The sequence below is a fragment of the Leucoraja erinacea genome, chromosome 1 (assembly GCF_028641065.1).
Source record: "Leucoraja erinacea ecotype New England chromosome 1, Leri_hhj_1, whole genome shotgun sequence".
NCBI classification, from domain to species: domain Eukaryota; kingdom Metazoa; phylum Chordata; class Chondrichthyes; order Rajiformes; family Rajidae; genus Leucoraja; species Leucoraja erinaceus.
Window position 1 is genome coordinate 24905421 of NC_073377.1, and position 12301 is coordinate 24917721.

At 39.9% G+C, this 12301-nt stretch overlaps 1 protein-coding gene across 12 annotated transcripts in view; it reads left to right on the forward strand.

Annotated features, from left to right (window-relative positions):
* The window catches only part of nedd4l (NEDD4 like E3 ubiquitin protein ligase), a 391568-nt gene extending 381279 nt beyond the window's left edge, over window positions 1–10289 (forward strand). For all 12 annotated transcript variants that reach the window (XM_055665427.1, XM_055665728.1, XM_055665191.1 and 9 more), the window contains 3 exons: window positions 4570–4666; window positions 5085–5157; window positions 8204–10289. In XM_055665427.1, coding sequence (XP_055521402.1) covers window positions 4570–4666; window positions 5085–5157; window positions 8204–8306 — 273 coding nt within the window. In that variant the 3' untranslated portion in view covers window positions 8307–10289. The remainder of the gene's footprint in view (window positions 1–4569; window positions 4667–5084; window positions 5158–8203) is intronic.
* The last annotated feature ends 2012 nt before the right edge of the window (window positions 10290–12301 follow it).

Sequence of the window (12301 nt, forward strand, 5' to 3'; positions counted from 1 at the left end):
TCTGACACCCAAGTTTTGATGCCTGGTGCTTTGAACAACTTTGATCAGGGTCATGATGTCCAGAAAGAGTTTTGATTTTTCTGGGTCAGGAAAGCAGCAGGTTAACATGACCTCAACTAAGTAGGGCTTCCAAATGTCCCAGGTCCAATCAGTTTGATATATGTAGTTGCCAGGTTACACATGATCGTGATGCTATAACATTGACAGACTTCTTAAAACTCTACTAAATCCCATTGGATTTTGCAACGTATCGCATTGCTGAATCAATTTTTATAATGCTAAAGATGGATAATTTGGGTCAGTGTTGCAGTTTTATTTAAAGTGCCATTTGTGTAGTCTTTAAATTGGGTCTGAATGAAAGTGTTTTGTTTGGTCAGTGGTAACAAATAGTAGTAAACATACCATTCCCAGAAATATGAAACCAAATTTCTCACAGATATTTTTCAGTAACTGCTGTTTATTCTACATACCAATAACATACAAGAGAATCAAATTATAGGTCTTTACATTAAAATGATGGAATAATCCTACAATTAACTATAAAGAACAGAAAGTAATGTACATTGAACAGGTTAGTCTGCACCCATGCAGAACTTGTTGTTTTCATTAAAATGATGGAATAATCCTACAATTAACTATAAAGAACAGAAAGTAATGTACAGTGAACAGGTTAGTCTGCACCCATGCAGAACTTGTTGCTTTCATTAACTTTACCTCCAACTTCAATCCTGCCCCTCAAATTCAATTGGACTGGCAAGTTTCTCCCCTTTCTTGACCTCACTGCCTACATCACAGGGGGCAGACTATTGACTGATGTCCACTACAAACCAGTCGACTTTCACGATTATTTGGACTACACCTCTTCCCATCCGGCCTCTGCAAAGAATCCAATTTCACTCTCAATTTTTCCATCTCTTCTGTATCTGCTCCCAAGATGAAGCTTACCATTCTGGGACATCTGAGATGTTCTCTTTCTTTAGTAAACGTGGTGTCTCCCCAATCTGTAGATCCATTGTAGATGGATCCCTTACCCATGTCTCTTTTGTGTCCTATAGTTCTGATCTCATTACCCCTCCTCCAAGGCAGAACAAGGATGGAGGAAATAAATGCAGATGCTGGTTTACAGATACCCTGGGTCTTACCCTTCACCCCACCAGCCTCCGCATCCAACACATAATTTTCTGACATTTCTGTCACCTTCAACGTGATCTTCCTATCAGTCACACCTTCCCATCCCAACACTGTCTGCTTTCCACAGAAACCACTTCCTCTGCAACTCCTTGCTTCATTCATCCTCCCACCACCAAAACCATCCCCTCCCCAGGTAGTTTCCCTTGCAAATGCAAGAGATGTAACAATGTCCCTGTACCTCCTCCCTTGCTACCATCTGGGGATCCCAGCAGTTCTTCCAGATGCACCTGCACTAATCACATCCACTGCATTCCGTGTTCCCGATGTGGCCTCCAATGATGTGGCATAGTTTAGACCAAGCGTAGAATTGGCGACTATTTTGCCGAACATTTGCGTTACGTGCGACAAGGCTCGTGGGGATCTCCTGGTTGCTAACCATTGTAACTTCACTTCCTATTTCCTTACTGACCTTTCAATCCTGGGCCTCCTCCATTGACAGAGTCAAGCCTCAGGCAAACTGGAGAGACAGCACCTCATAATTCATTTCTGTAGCTGAACACTGAATTCTCCAATTTTATGTAACTAACCTACAAACAACCCCTCCTGCTTTTCTCACCTCCCACCACGCTTTTTCCCCCTCTCGTACGTGCCCCACCCAGACATGCACCTATTTCTCCCTCCCCTATCCCCTTCCAACAACATTCTTTCCTCCAGCTTCACATTTCGCACCTTTTCGATCCTTATTTTTTTAAATCTCTCAATCTATAATATAAGAGAGTGACTAGACAAGCCCTTTATTTCCTTCCAGTTTAGGAAAGTGTGACATCTTTCCATCGTTTGTAAAAAAAACTTTAGAGTTTGTCTAAATCTTATTGCCACTTAGATTTTTTTAAAATGACCATATCAATTCTGCTTTTCCCCCGCCATCTTCTCCAAAGAAAAGGGTAAATTGAAGTGACTGAAGGTGTCATTCTGCTGGAAATTATTTTGTTTTAACCTGCGTTGCGAAATACCCAGTCTTGCATTCACAATTTGGAGACGATCCTATCAGAATGTTACAATATCCTAAAGGGCTGCAGTATTTACCCAAGCTTCATGGTTCAGTGAACTATGTTGTGTAATGCTAAATGTTGCTGACAGAATTAACTATTTTAGCTAGATTTTTGTCGATTTTATTAAATTACATTTACCCAGTGTCTCCAAAATTTGGTTTTCCCACCTTTTGACAGAACTGTTTGGCTCAATTTCCAGGTCTATTGAAACCATTTTAGGCAAAAATATTGATTCTAAAACACCTGTTTAAGAAAGAACTGCAGATGCTGGAAAAATCGAAGGTAGACAAAAATGCTGGGGAAACTCAGCAGGTGAGGCAGTATCTATGGAGCGAAGGAATAGGCGACGTTTCGGGTCGAGACCCTTCTTCTAAAACACATAATGCTTTACGATAGCAATGTTAGTTCCTTTGAATTTAACACTTCCAAATTCAACATAATCACATTAAATTACTAATAGTAGTTGGAAAATGTGCATTGCTCAGGGGGTTTGCGGCAATACACTTACCCGTAGGTTGTTAAGTGTTCCTTTAGTTTCAGAGTACATGCCTCACAAAAATCTTGTAAAACATAGAAAATAGGATTCCTTGTGATTAGGCTTGAATGAACTGGAAGGATCAATTCAAATGTCAAACTAATGCCCCTGTCCCACTTAGGAAACCTGAATGGAAACCTCTGGAGACTTTGTGCCCCACCCAAGGTTTCCGTGCGGTTTCTGGAGGTTGCAGGTGGTTGCTGGAGGTTGCAGGTAGGGAGACTGACAAAAACCTCCAGGAACCTAACGGAAACCTTGGGTGGGGCGCAAAGTCTCCAGTGGTTTCCGTTCAGGTTTCCTAAGTGGGACAGGGGCATTACTCAACATTCTTATGCAATTGCTTTATTTATTGAAGATTGTTCTTGTGTAAATCCTTGGATTAATTTGGAGATGAGATTTAAACCATGAAGTACTCTCAATTTTGTAAGGTTTATGTTTTTTCTGTACATTGGAGATCATTATTTTTAATATAAATTTCTATGTCATTAAGCTACGTCTCATTCATTTGAAACCTGTATTGTGGCAGATGTATCTGTATTTATTGGCAGCACTCGGTTAAAAACAACTGATTGTGATTAGATACGTCTTGTGTTTACGTTACACTTGATCACTGGTTTGTTTGTCAGGCATTGCCACATGCTACTGACTTGATAGCTCAGTCTCGCATCTTGTTTTCCCCACCTCCTTACCAAAAGTCAGAGTTGAATGGAAGATCGCCTACCTTCTTGCCTATCTAACTTTTGCAATGCACAAATATTTAAGGAATGTCTTGGCTCTGCATAGTTGGCTCTTTCCCAGATGCTTTGGTTGCAATTAATTCAGATGTTTCAGCGACATGAAATTCCTTCCCTCACAGAATCATGAAAAGATGAAATGCTGAAGGCCCTATCCTTAGTTGTGCCTTTTTGCCGTTTTTCCTAAAGGAGCTTTTGAGTCTTTCCCTGTATTTAACAATATTTAGCCAGTATCCCTCTGAGTGTGTAGGAAGGGACTGCAAATGCTGGTATATACCGAAGATAGACACAAGTGCTGGAGTAACTCAGTGGGTCAGGCAGCATCTCTGGTGAAAAAGGGTGGGTGATGTTCTTTAGACTCGAAGAAGGATCCCGATCCGAAATGTCACCCATCCTTTTTCTACAGAGATGCTGCCTGACCCGCTGAGTTACTCCAGCACTTTTTGTCATCCTTCTGAATATTGTTACCATGTCTACTTTCACAGTCTCGTCCTGCCATTGGTTCTCTTGCAAACTACCTAATGGACAAGGTTCCTTATGAGGGGATCCGTTAAAGTACTATATACTCTTTAGATGTGGCAGGTACAGCCTATCCTGTACACTGCCTTCTTCACTGCCATTCATTTCCTGTGGTAAGATACTCCCCTTGGAACCAATGCCCAGTCTTCACACATTGGCACAGTGTGCATCCCTGTTCACCAACAAGATAACTGCCATCTCAATCGTTTTTCTGCAGTTTGTAATTTTGCAGCTGCTTTTAGATATTAATTGATGGGGCAGACATAATGTGTAGGGAGGAACTGCAGTTGCTGGTTTAAACCGAAGGCCAACACAAAAAGCTGGGATAACTCAACGGGTCAGTCAGCATCTCTGGAGAAGGTGACGTTTCGGTTCGAGACCCGTCTTCAGACCCACTGGTCGGCAAGGGCCACTTGGGCCAAAGGGCCTGTTTTCATGCTGCATCACTCTCTAACCTTGTGGGAATGAAATGAAAAATCAATCAGGACAAATCTTGGCTTATCACTTACAGAAATAACATTTTCGAGACAGTTTTATAAATTGTGCTTTCTCCTTTGATAATGATTCACTTCACCATGTCTCTGATGTTTCCTTTCAGGCAGTGCTGCTGATGGATGCTGAGAAACGTATTCGACTTTTGCAGTTTGTTACTGGAACTTCAAGAGTGCCAATGAATGGGTTTGCTGAACTATATGGTGTGTCCCTATTACTTGTGTGCAAGATTAAATAAAAGGCTTCATTTTAAACATTATTTAAGTAGGAGGTTTTCTTGCAATGTTGGTGAAGCTTCCGCATGAATTCTTAATAACGCAGCCTTTCCAAGGGAAAGAAAATTCAGAATTATTTAAGGAAATATTTCCTGGATAACCGATGCAGACGGTAAAACCAGCATTTAAGCATTTCCCTTGTGAGTTCCCCTTACGGAATGCTGCTCCAGCCCATGATCGCTATTGTTGCAAAAGATACAGAGATCTGGGCTCAAAATCCTAATACACAGCAAATAAACATATACTGTCTTGAGATATTTATGCATTTTGTTTTAATATTGTAGAAGCTCATTTTTAATAAAGCATGTCAAAGCCTCACACTCTACTCTTTCGATATTTTACACAGGTTCCAATGGTCCTCAGCTATTTACAATAGAACAGTGGGGAACTCCAGATAAGCTGCCCAGGGCACACACCTGGTAAGCATACTGCGTGTTTAAACTCTGAATAGTGGAGGACTGGAGATAAGCTAATGTTTAGGAAACAACTGCAGATGCTGCTTTAAATTGAAGGTAGACACAAAATGCTAGAGTAACTCAGCGGGACAGGCAGCATATTTGGAAAGAAGGAGGGGGTGACGTTTCGGGTCAAGACCCTTCTTCAGATAAGCTAATGTTGTTCCTTTGTTTAAGAAGGGAAGCAGGGAGCATCTAGGGAATTATAGGCCAGAGGGCCTCATGTCAGGAAGCTATTGGAGAGGATTGGTTAGGAAGCTATTGGAGAGGATCCTTTGGGATAGGATTTACTCCCAATGAGAAGAAAATGGGTTAATTGGGGTCAGTCAGCCTGGCTTTGTATGCGGCAGGTCAAAGAAAAGATGAGACACATCTACAATCAAGCCGTTCACAGTGGAGAATGGATAATGGAGAAAGGGTACAACATTTGGTGCAAAATAAAGTCTGACTTAAAGACTTAGGCCTCCAATGAGGTCAGGACCACACTCTAGCTGGTGAGAGGATGGTTCAGTTGCCTGATAATAACCTGGTAGAAACTGTCCCTAATTTTGAAGGAATGCATTTTCAAACTGCTGTATCTCTTACCTGATGGAATAGGGGAGAAGAGGGAGTGGCTGATGGCCTTGCTGGGGCAGCGTGAAGTGTAGATTGAATCAATGGAAGGGAGGTAGGTTTGGTGATAGAACGTGGATGCAGCTTAGACTCTCTGCAATTTCTTGCAGTCTTGGATGGAGCTGTTCCCAAACCATGCCGTGATGCATCCCAATAAAATGCTTTTATTGGGATGCTCCTAAGCCTTCTCAGGAAGTAGAGGTATTGGTGTGTTTTTGGCCATAGCTTCGATGTGGCTGGTTCAGGACAAATGCTGGGGGTACTGCTTTGGTTACTGAAGTCAATCACAATCTCCTTTGTCTTGCTGATATTGATGGAGTGGGAGGATGAGGACTGATCTTATAGAGCTGTATAAAATCATGAGAGGAATAGATCGGATAGATGCACAGAGCCTCATGCCCAGAGTAGGGGAATCAAGGACCAGAGGACATAGGTTCAAGGTGAAGCGGAAAAGATTTAATAGGAATCCGAGGGATAGCTTTTTCACACAAAGGGTGGTGTGTGTATGGAACAAGCTGCCAGATGAGGTAGTTGAGGCTTGGACTATCCCAACGCTTAAGTAACAGTTAGACTGGTACATGGATAGGACAAGTTTGGAGGGATATGGACCAAAACGCAGGCAGGTGGGACTAGTGTAGCTGGGACATTATTCGCCGTTGTAGCAAAGTTGGGCCGAAGAGCCTGTTTCCACTCTGTATCACTCTATGACCAAGGGTCACGGACTATAAGGAAAGCTGTCAAAGTGTACACTTTTATTCAGCGCAGGGGAATCAAGAACTAGAGGTCATAGGTTGAAGGTGAGAGGGGACATATTTAACAGACAGCGACATTTTCACACAGATGGTCAAGGGTATATAAAACAAGCTGCCAGAAGAGATAGTTGAGGCAGGTACTATATGAACATTTAAGGTAGACAAAAATGCTGGAGAAACTCAGCGGGTGAGGCAGCATCTATGGAGCGAAGGAAACAGGTGATGTTTCGGGTCGAGACCCTTCTTCAGATTTCTCAACCCGAAACGTCTTCAGACTTCTCGACCCGAAACGTCGCCCATTTCCTTCGCTCCATAGATGTTGCCTCACCCCCAGATGTAATTGAATACGAACAAGTGTGAGGTATTGCACTTTAGGATGTCAAATGTAATGGGAAAATGACCCTTTAATAGCCTGATGTATAGGGGGATCTTGGGGTTAAAGTCCATAACTCCCTGAAAGTGACAACGCAAGTAGATAGAGCGATAAAGCAGGCGGATGGTATGCTTGCATTGAGTATAGAGTCAGGAGGTCATGATGCAGCTTTATAGGACTTTGTTTAGGCCGCGTTTGCTGTTTTGAATGCAGTTCTGGTTGCCCGGTTACAGGAATGATGTGGATGCTTTGGAAAGGTGCAGAGGAGGTTTACCAGAATGATGCCTGGATTAGAGGGTATTAGCTACAGGGAAAGATTGGAAAGACTTGTTTTTGCTGGAATACCGAAATTTGTAGGGAAACTATATAGCAGTATATAAAATTATGAGTGACGTAGATAGGTTCTGACAGTCTACCATATTTCCCTGGATGAAAATATCAAAAACAAATGCCGTAGCTATATGGTGAAAACGGCAAAGCTTGCTTGTGTGTGGGGCAGGTTTTTTTTTTTTTACATGGGTAGGGAGTGCCTGGAACACATTGCCGCGGATGGTGGTTGAATCAGATATGAAAGTGGTATTTAAGAGATTTTTGGATTAGCACATGGAAATGGAGGGATATAGATTACATGCAAACAGATAAGGGTTGGTCTTGACATCATGTTCGGCGTAGACATTGTTGGCCCAAGGGCTGTATCGTTCTATGTTCTATGTTAATTTTAGAAAAGACTTATAATGTTCATACAAGTGATGTTCATATCTATTCCACAAGGGGCATGCATTTCCTGTATCAAGTTTAAGATGGTATAGGTTTAGTAGGTATCTTTTCCAAAGTAAATGCTCTTGAACTTGTTGGGTATATAACCCACAGTTGCACTCATATACCTATGCAGTTCGACGACCTCCTTTTGCTCTACATGTTGTACTTAAATTTGATTTGCTTGTATTATCTATAGTATTATCCGATCTGATTGTATAGCATAAAAAAAAGTTTTTCACTATAGCACAGTGCATGTGACCATAGTAATCCTAATCACTAGGTGAGTTTGGTTGCACATTCAAGACGTTTTAATCACAGTCACAACCCATTAGCATTTGAGTGTAAATGCTGATAGTTTCATACAAAACCACCAGTGTATTCCAATACATTAGCGCACATGGCGTTCTTTGGAAAATGTACAGTTGTTTTTAAAATGACGGCCACATGGCAATGTTTCACTAATGCAGGTATTAACTTGTAGAAATTTAAAGATCTGTTTCTTTCCTATTTACAGCTTTAACCGCCTTGATTTACCGCCTTACGAATCCTTTGAAGATTTACGCGAAAAGCTTCTTCTGGCAGTAGAAAATGCTGAAGGATTTGAAGGAGTCGATTAAATAACTGCAGTTGTGGTCAACATGATGCTGCTCATTTTTCTTTTTTATAGATTTAGGAACTTTTCCAGTGATATCAATTTAATTGCACAGGACATTGGTACACGGAACAAATTCTTCTATGCTAATTCCTATTTCAAGTTTCTGGAAGACTGGAAAATTCAAAACTGACTTTCCAGACAATTGTAATAAAAGAAGAAAAGTGGATGATGTGTGGATAAAAAGTGCATTTCAATAGGACTCAACTATGTATTTAAAAAAAGTTCTAAACATTTTATCAACTTTGTAATGAAAGTGACTGCAAATTCTCACTTTCACAGGTATAGTATTATCACTTTGTTTACTCAATGGACTGCATAATAACCAGTTATTTAGAAATCCTTGTAACATAACCTATCCAGTTAAAAGGTGAGATTTGTAAAATGGGTTAAAGATTGGAATTGTGTTCACACACAAATAGCAGTGCATTAACATTTTCTTGTGAAACATGTGTGCCTCCTTTCCCCACCAGTCATGATTAAAAGCATGTCAAAAGCATTTTTAAATTATTGATGATGTCGTTTTACACTTGCCTGAAATGTGAAAAGCTAGATCTATATTTTTATTTAACAATTGTCGTCAATGTCCCTAAATGGGTCTCGGAAACAAATTAGAGCAAACATGGTTATGCCCCAATAGCTGAGTAACAATATGGTTATCCATTTAGTATGTATTTAAATACCACCATCATTGAGCGGATGACCAAATAACAGTGCTCAAGGTGTTTTCTATAAAATGTTACCCAAATTTCCTCTCTTTTTGGAACCAGGTGACTTAACTATGATATAGCAAATTATTACAATGTGCCTGTAGCCTGTTTCACCCCTCAGTGTGCTGGTGGGTCCAGGAGCAATTGCTAACTGGACCTTAAATCATTATAACAGGTTATAAATAACATGCCATGATAAAGCTGGCCAATATCATGAGTTTTGATATCATGATATATGTACCATGGTTGTACTGCTGACTAAATCCAGAAAATAACTCCATAACATGTGAAACTACTTATTGCCTTTAACTGCTTCTGTTTTGTTTTACAAACTCAACTGTTTTTTAGTATTAATTTAATTTTTCAATCCTATTTTTAATCTTCTGTTAGAAATTCCAGCCTCCCGATCTAAGTAATGTGTTCATTGTTTTATTTAGCCTCCCTCCATTCAGGGTCAGGAGTAAGTTTTTTTTTTTAATTTAAAATATTTACTTATTTGTCTTATAATAGTCCTTTGAACCTGGTTGCAATCAATACAAGATTACTGTGACTAGATGAATGGCAGAAAAATGCAACAACCCAGGAAAGGAATTCTAACAAACGAGCACAAACTGTGACAGCCACCTTGATATTTACAGAATGAAAGTTAACCACTACCAATCAAAATATGAATGACTAATATGTTTGTCTCATTATTGCTAGAGCTTATGCTGATTTTTAAGAAAATGCGTTTTGTTGCAAAACCAAGAAATCTAGGGGCACTTTATAAATCCCATAAAGGCCATGGCTGTTTAATTGTTGTTAAAGGTGTACATTTTTAATACTGAGTATGCTTATCCAGTGCAATATCTATCTGTACATTTTTCTACTGATTATGTCACAACAAATCCAACATGGAGCCAAGCAGAGTAATTGTTTGTCTTTCTTCATTTATCCTCAACATGTCTTTTCCCTTAAAAACCATTGCACACAATTTCAAAACTCACCTCGAATATGTAAAGTCTCTCCTGAAATCCTTCTAACCCTAGTTAATTCCCAAAAAGTAAACTTTCCTTATGAATGTCGCAAGTTTTGTAATTTGTTTTTTATGCATATGCATTGATATGAAAAGTATTTATCTAATTTAGGATAGTGATTAAGTGTAACAAAACCTTTGCTCCAGAATATGTTTGCAGAAACTGTCAGATTTTTGCTGAGGCCTTTTAGAATGAAAAGATTAAACATGGGTTGACCTTAAATATTGCCTTTTGTTCTGCCATTTTTTTTTCTTTAACCCACTGTTTATTTCCTCAGTGAGAAAATTGTTGTCCATCATCTAATTAATGTATACTATAACTGAACATTCTGTTAATACTTCCATGACCATCAGGACTCGCTCGGTCTGCTCCGAGGTTAACCAGTAAATGTCACACACTGTATAAGTTTTCCATATTATATGACTACTTAACAGTAAAGAAAAGTTACTCATCACTAGTGGCATAATTGCAAATGTGCTCCCATGAGAATCAAAACTGTAACTACATTGGATGATAACATGCTTCAGTTCAGTAACAATATTACTGAAAAACTTTCCTCAGATTCATTTATGCCACTTCTTTAAATTGTTAACAATTTTTTCAATCTCAAGTTTAATATCCTCGGGATATTCCAAAGTGCATTGCACTCCAACTGCGATTGTGGAATCATATAAGGAAGGTCCCCACAGGCAATAATAAGATAAATGACCAATTTAGCTGCTTTTGTGATGTTGGTCAAGAGATAAATGTTGCTCGAGACACTACTTGTTTTTTAACTTTATGCCCAGGAATGTTTTTATGTCAATGATAGGAAATTCAGTCTCAGTTTAGGAATGCTAAATTGCAGGAATGTATAGGAATATCAAACCAAGTCTTTAGCACAGTTTGAACCTACAACTTACAGCATACTTTGTAAGTGTAATACGTTGCTGTTTCATCACTGTATCGAAATCCTGGAACTTTCTGCCCAGCAGCATTTTGAGAATACATTCAACAGAAGAACAGCAGTGGTTCGAGAAAGTGGGCTGACTTTGCCAGCAGCATACAAATACTGAAAAAAATTCACAAAATATGGATTCCATTACTGCTAATGTTCAATTAACTGGACTTTGTTCAAATGACCCTTTTATATTTAAAGAGAGAAGAAAAACATGGCACTTCTTTAAAATTATTAAAGTTGATAACTTGTGATGCAAAAAACTTCAAAATAAAGTGCAAAATTCTTCAAACACTTGGTCGGGCTATACAGTGCATTCAGAAAGTATTCAGACCCCTTCATTTTTTCCCACATTTTGTTACGTCACAGCCTTATTCTAAAATGGATTAAATTCTTTTCTTTTTTTTAAAATCATCAATCTACACACAATACCCCATAATATATAAGCAAAAAAAAAGGTGTTTAGGAATTTTTGTAAAATAATTAAAAAGAAATAACTGAAATATCACATTTACATAAGTATTCAGACTCTTTACCTTTGAGACATCTTTGGCAGCGATTACAGCCTCAATTCTTCTTGGGTATGACGCTACAGGTTTGGCACACCCATTTGGGTAATTTCTCCCAATCTTCTCTGCAGATCCTCCCGAGCTCTGCCAGGTTCGATGGGGAGCATTGATGCACAGCTATTTTCAGGTCCAAGTCTGGGCTCTGGCTGGGCCACTCAAGGACATTCACAGACTTATCACGAAGCCACTCCTGCATTTTCTTGGCTGTGATCTTAGGGTCGTTGTCCTGTTGGAAGGTGAACCTCCGCCCCAGTCTTTCCCCCAATCCTCTGTACTGACTCTTTCCCTCGAGTTTCCCAGTTCTTGCAGCTTAAAAACATCCCCAGAGCATGATGCTGCCACCACCATCTTCACCTTAGGTATAGTATTGGCTAGGTGATGAATGGTGCCTGGTTTCCTTCAGACATGACGCTTGGCATTCAGGCCAAAGAGTTCAATCTTGGTTTCATCAGACCTGAGAATCTTGTTTAGGTGCCTTTTGGCAAACTCCAAGCGGGCTGTCATGTGCCTTTTACTGAGGAGGGACTTCCGTCTGGCCACTCTACCATAAAGGCCTGATTGGTGGAGTGCTGCAGATATAGCTGTACTTCTGGAAGGTTACCCTAGCTCCACAGAGGAACTCTAGAACTTTGTCAGAGTGACCATCAGGTTCTTGGTCACCTCCCTGACCAATTCCCTTCTCCTCCGATTGCTCAGTTTGGCCGGGTGGCCAGATCTATGAATAGTCC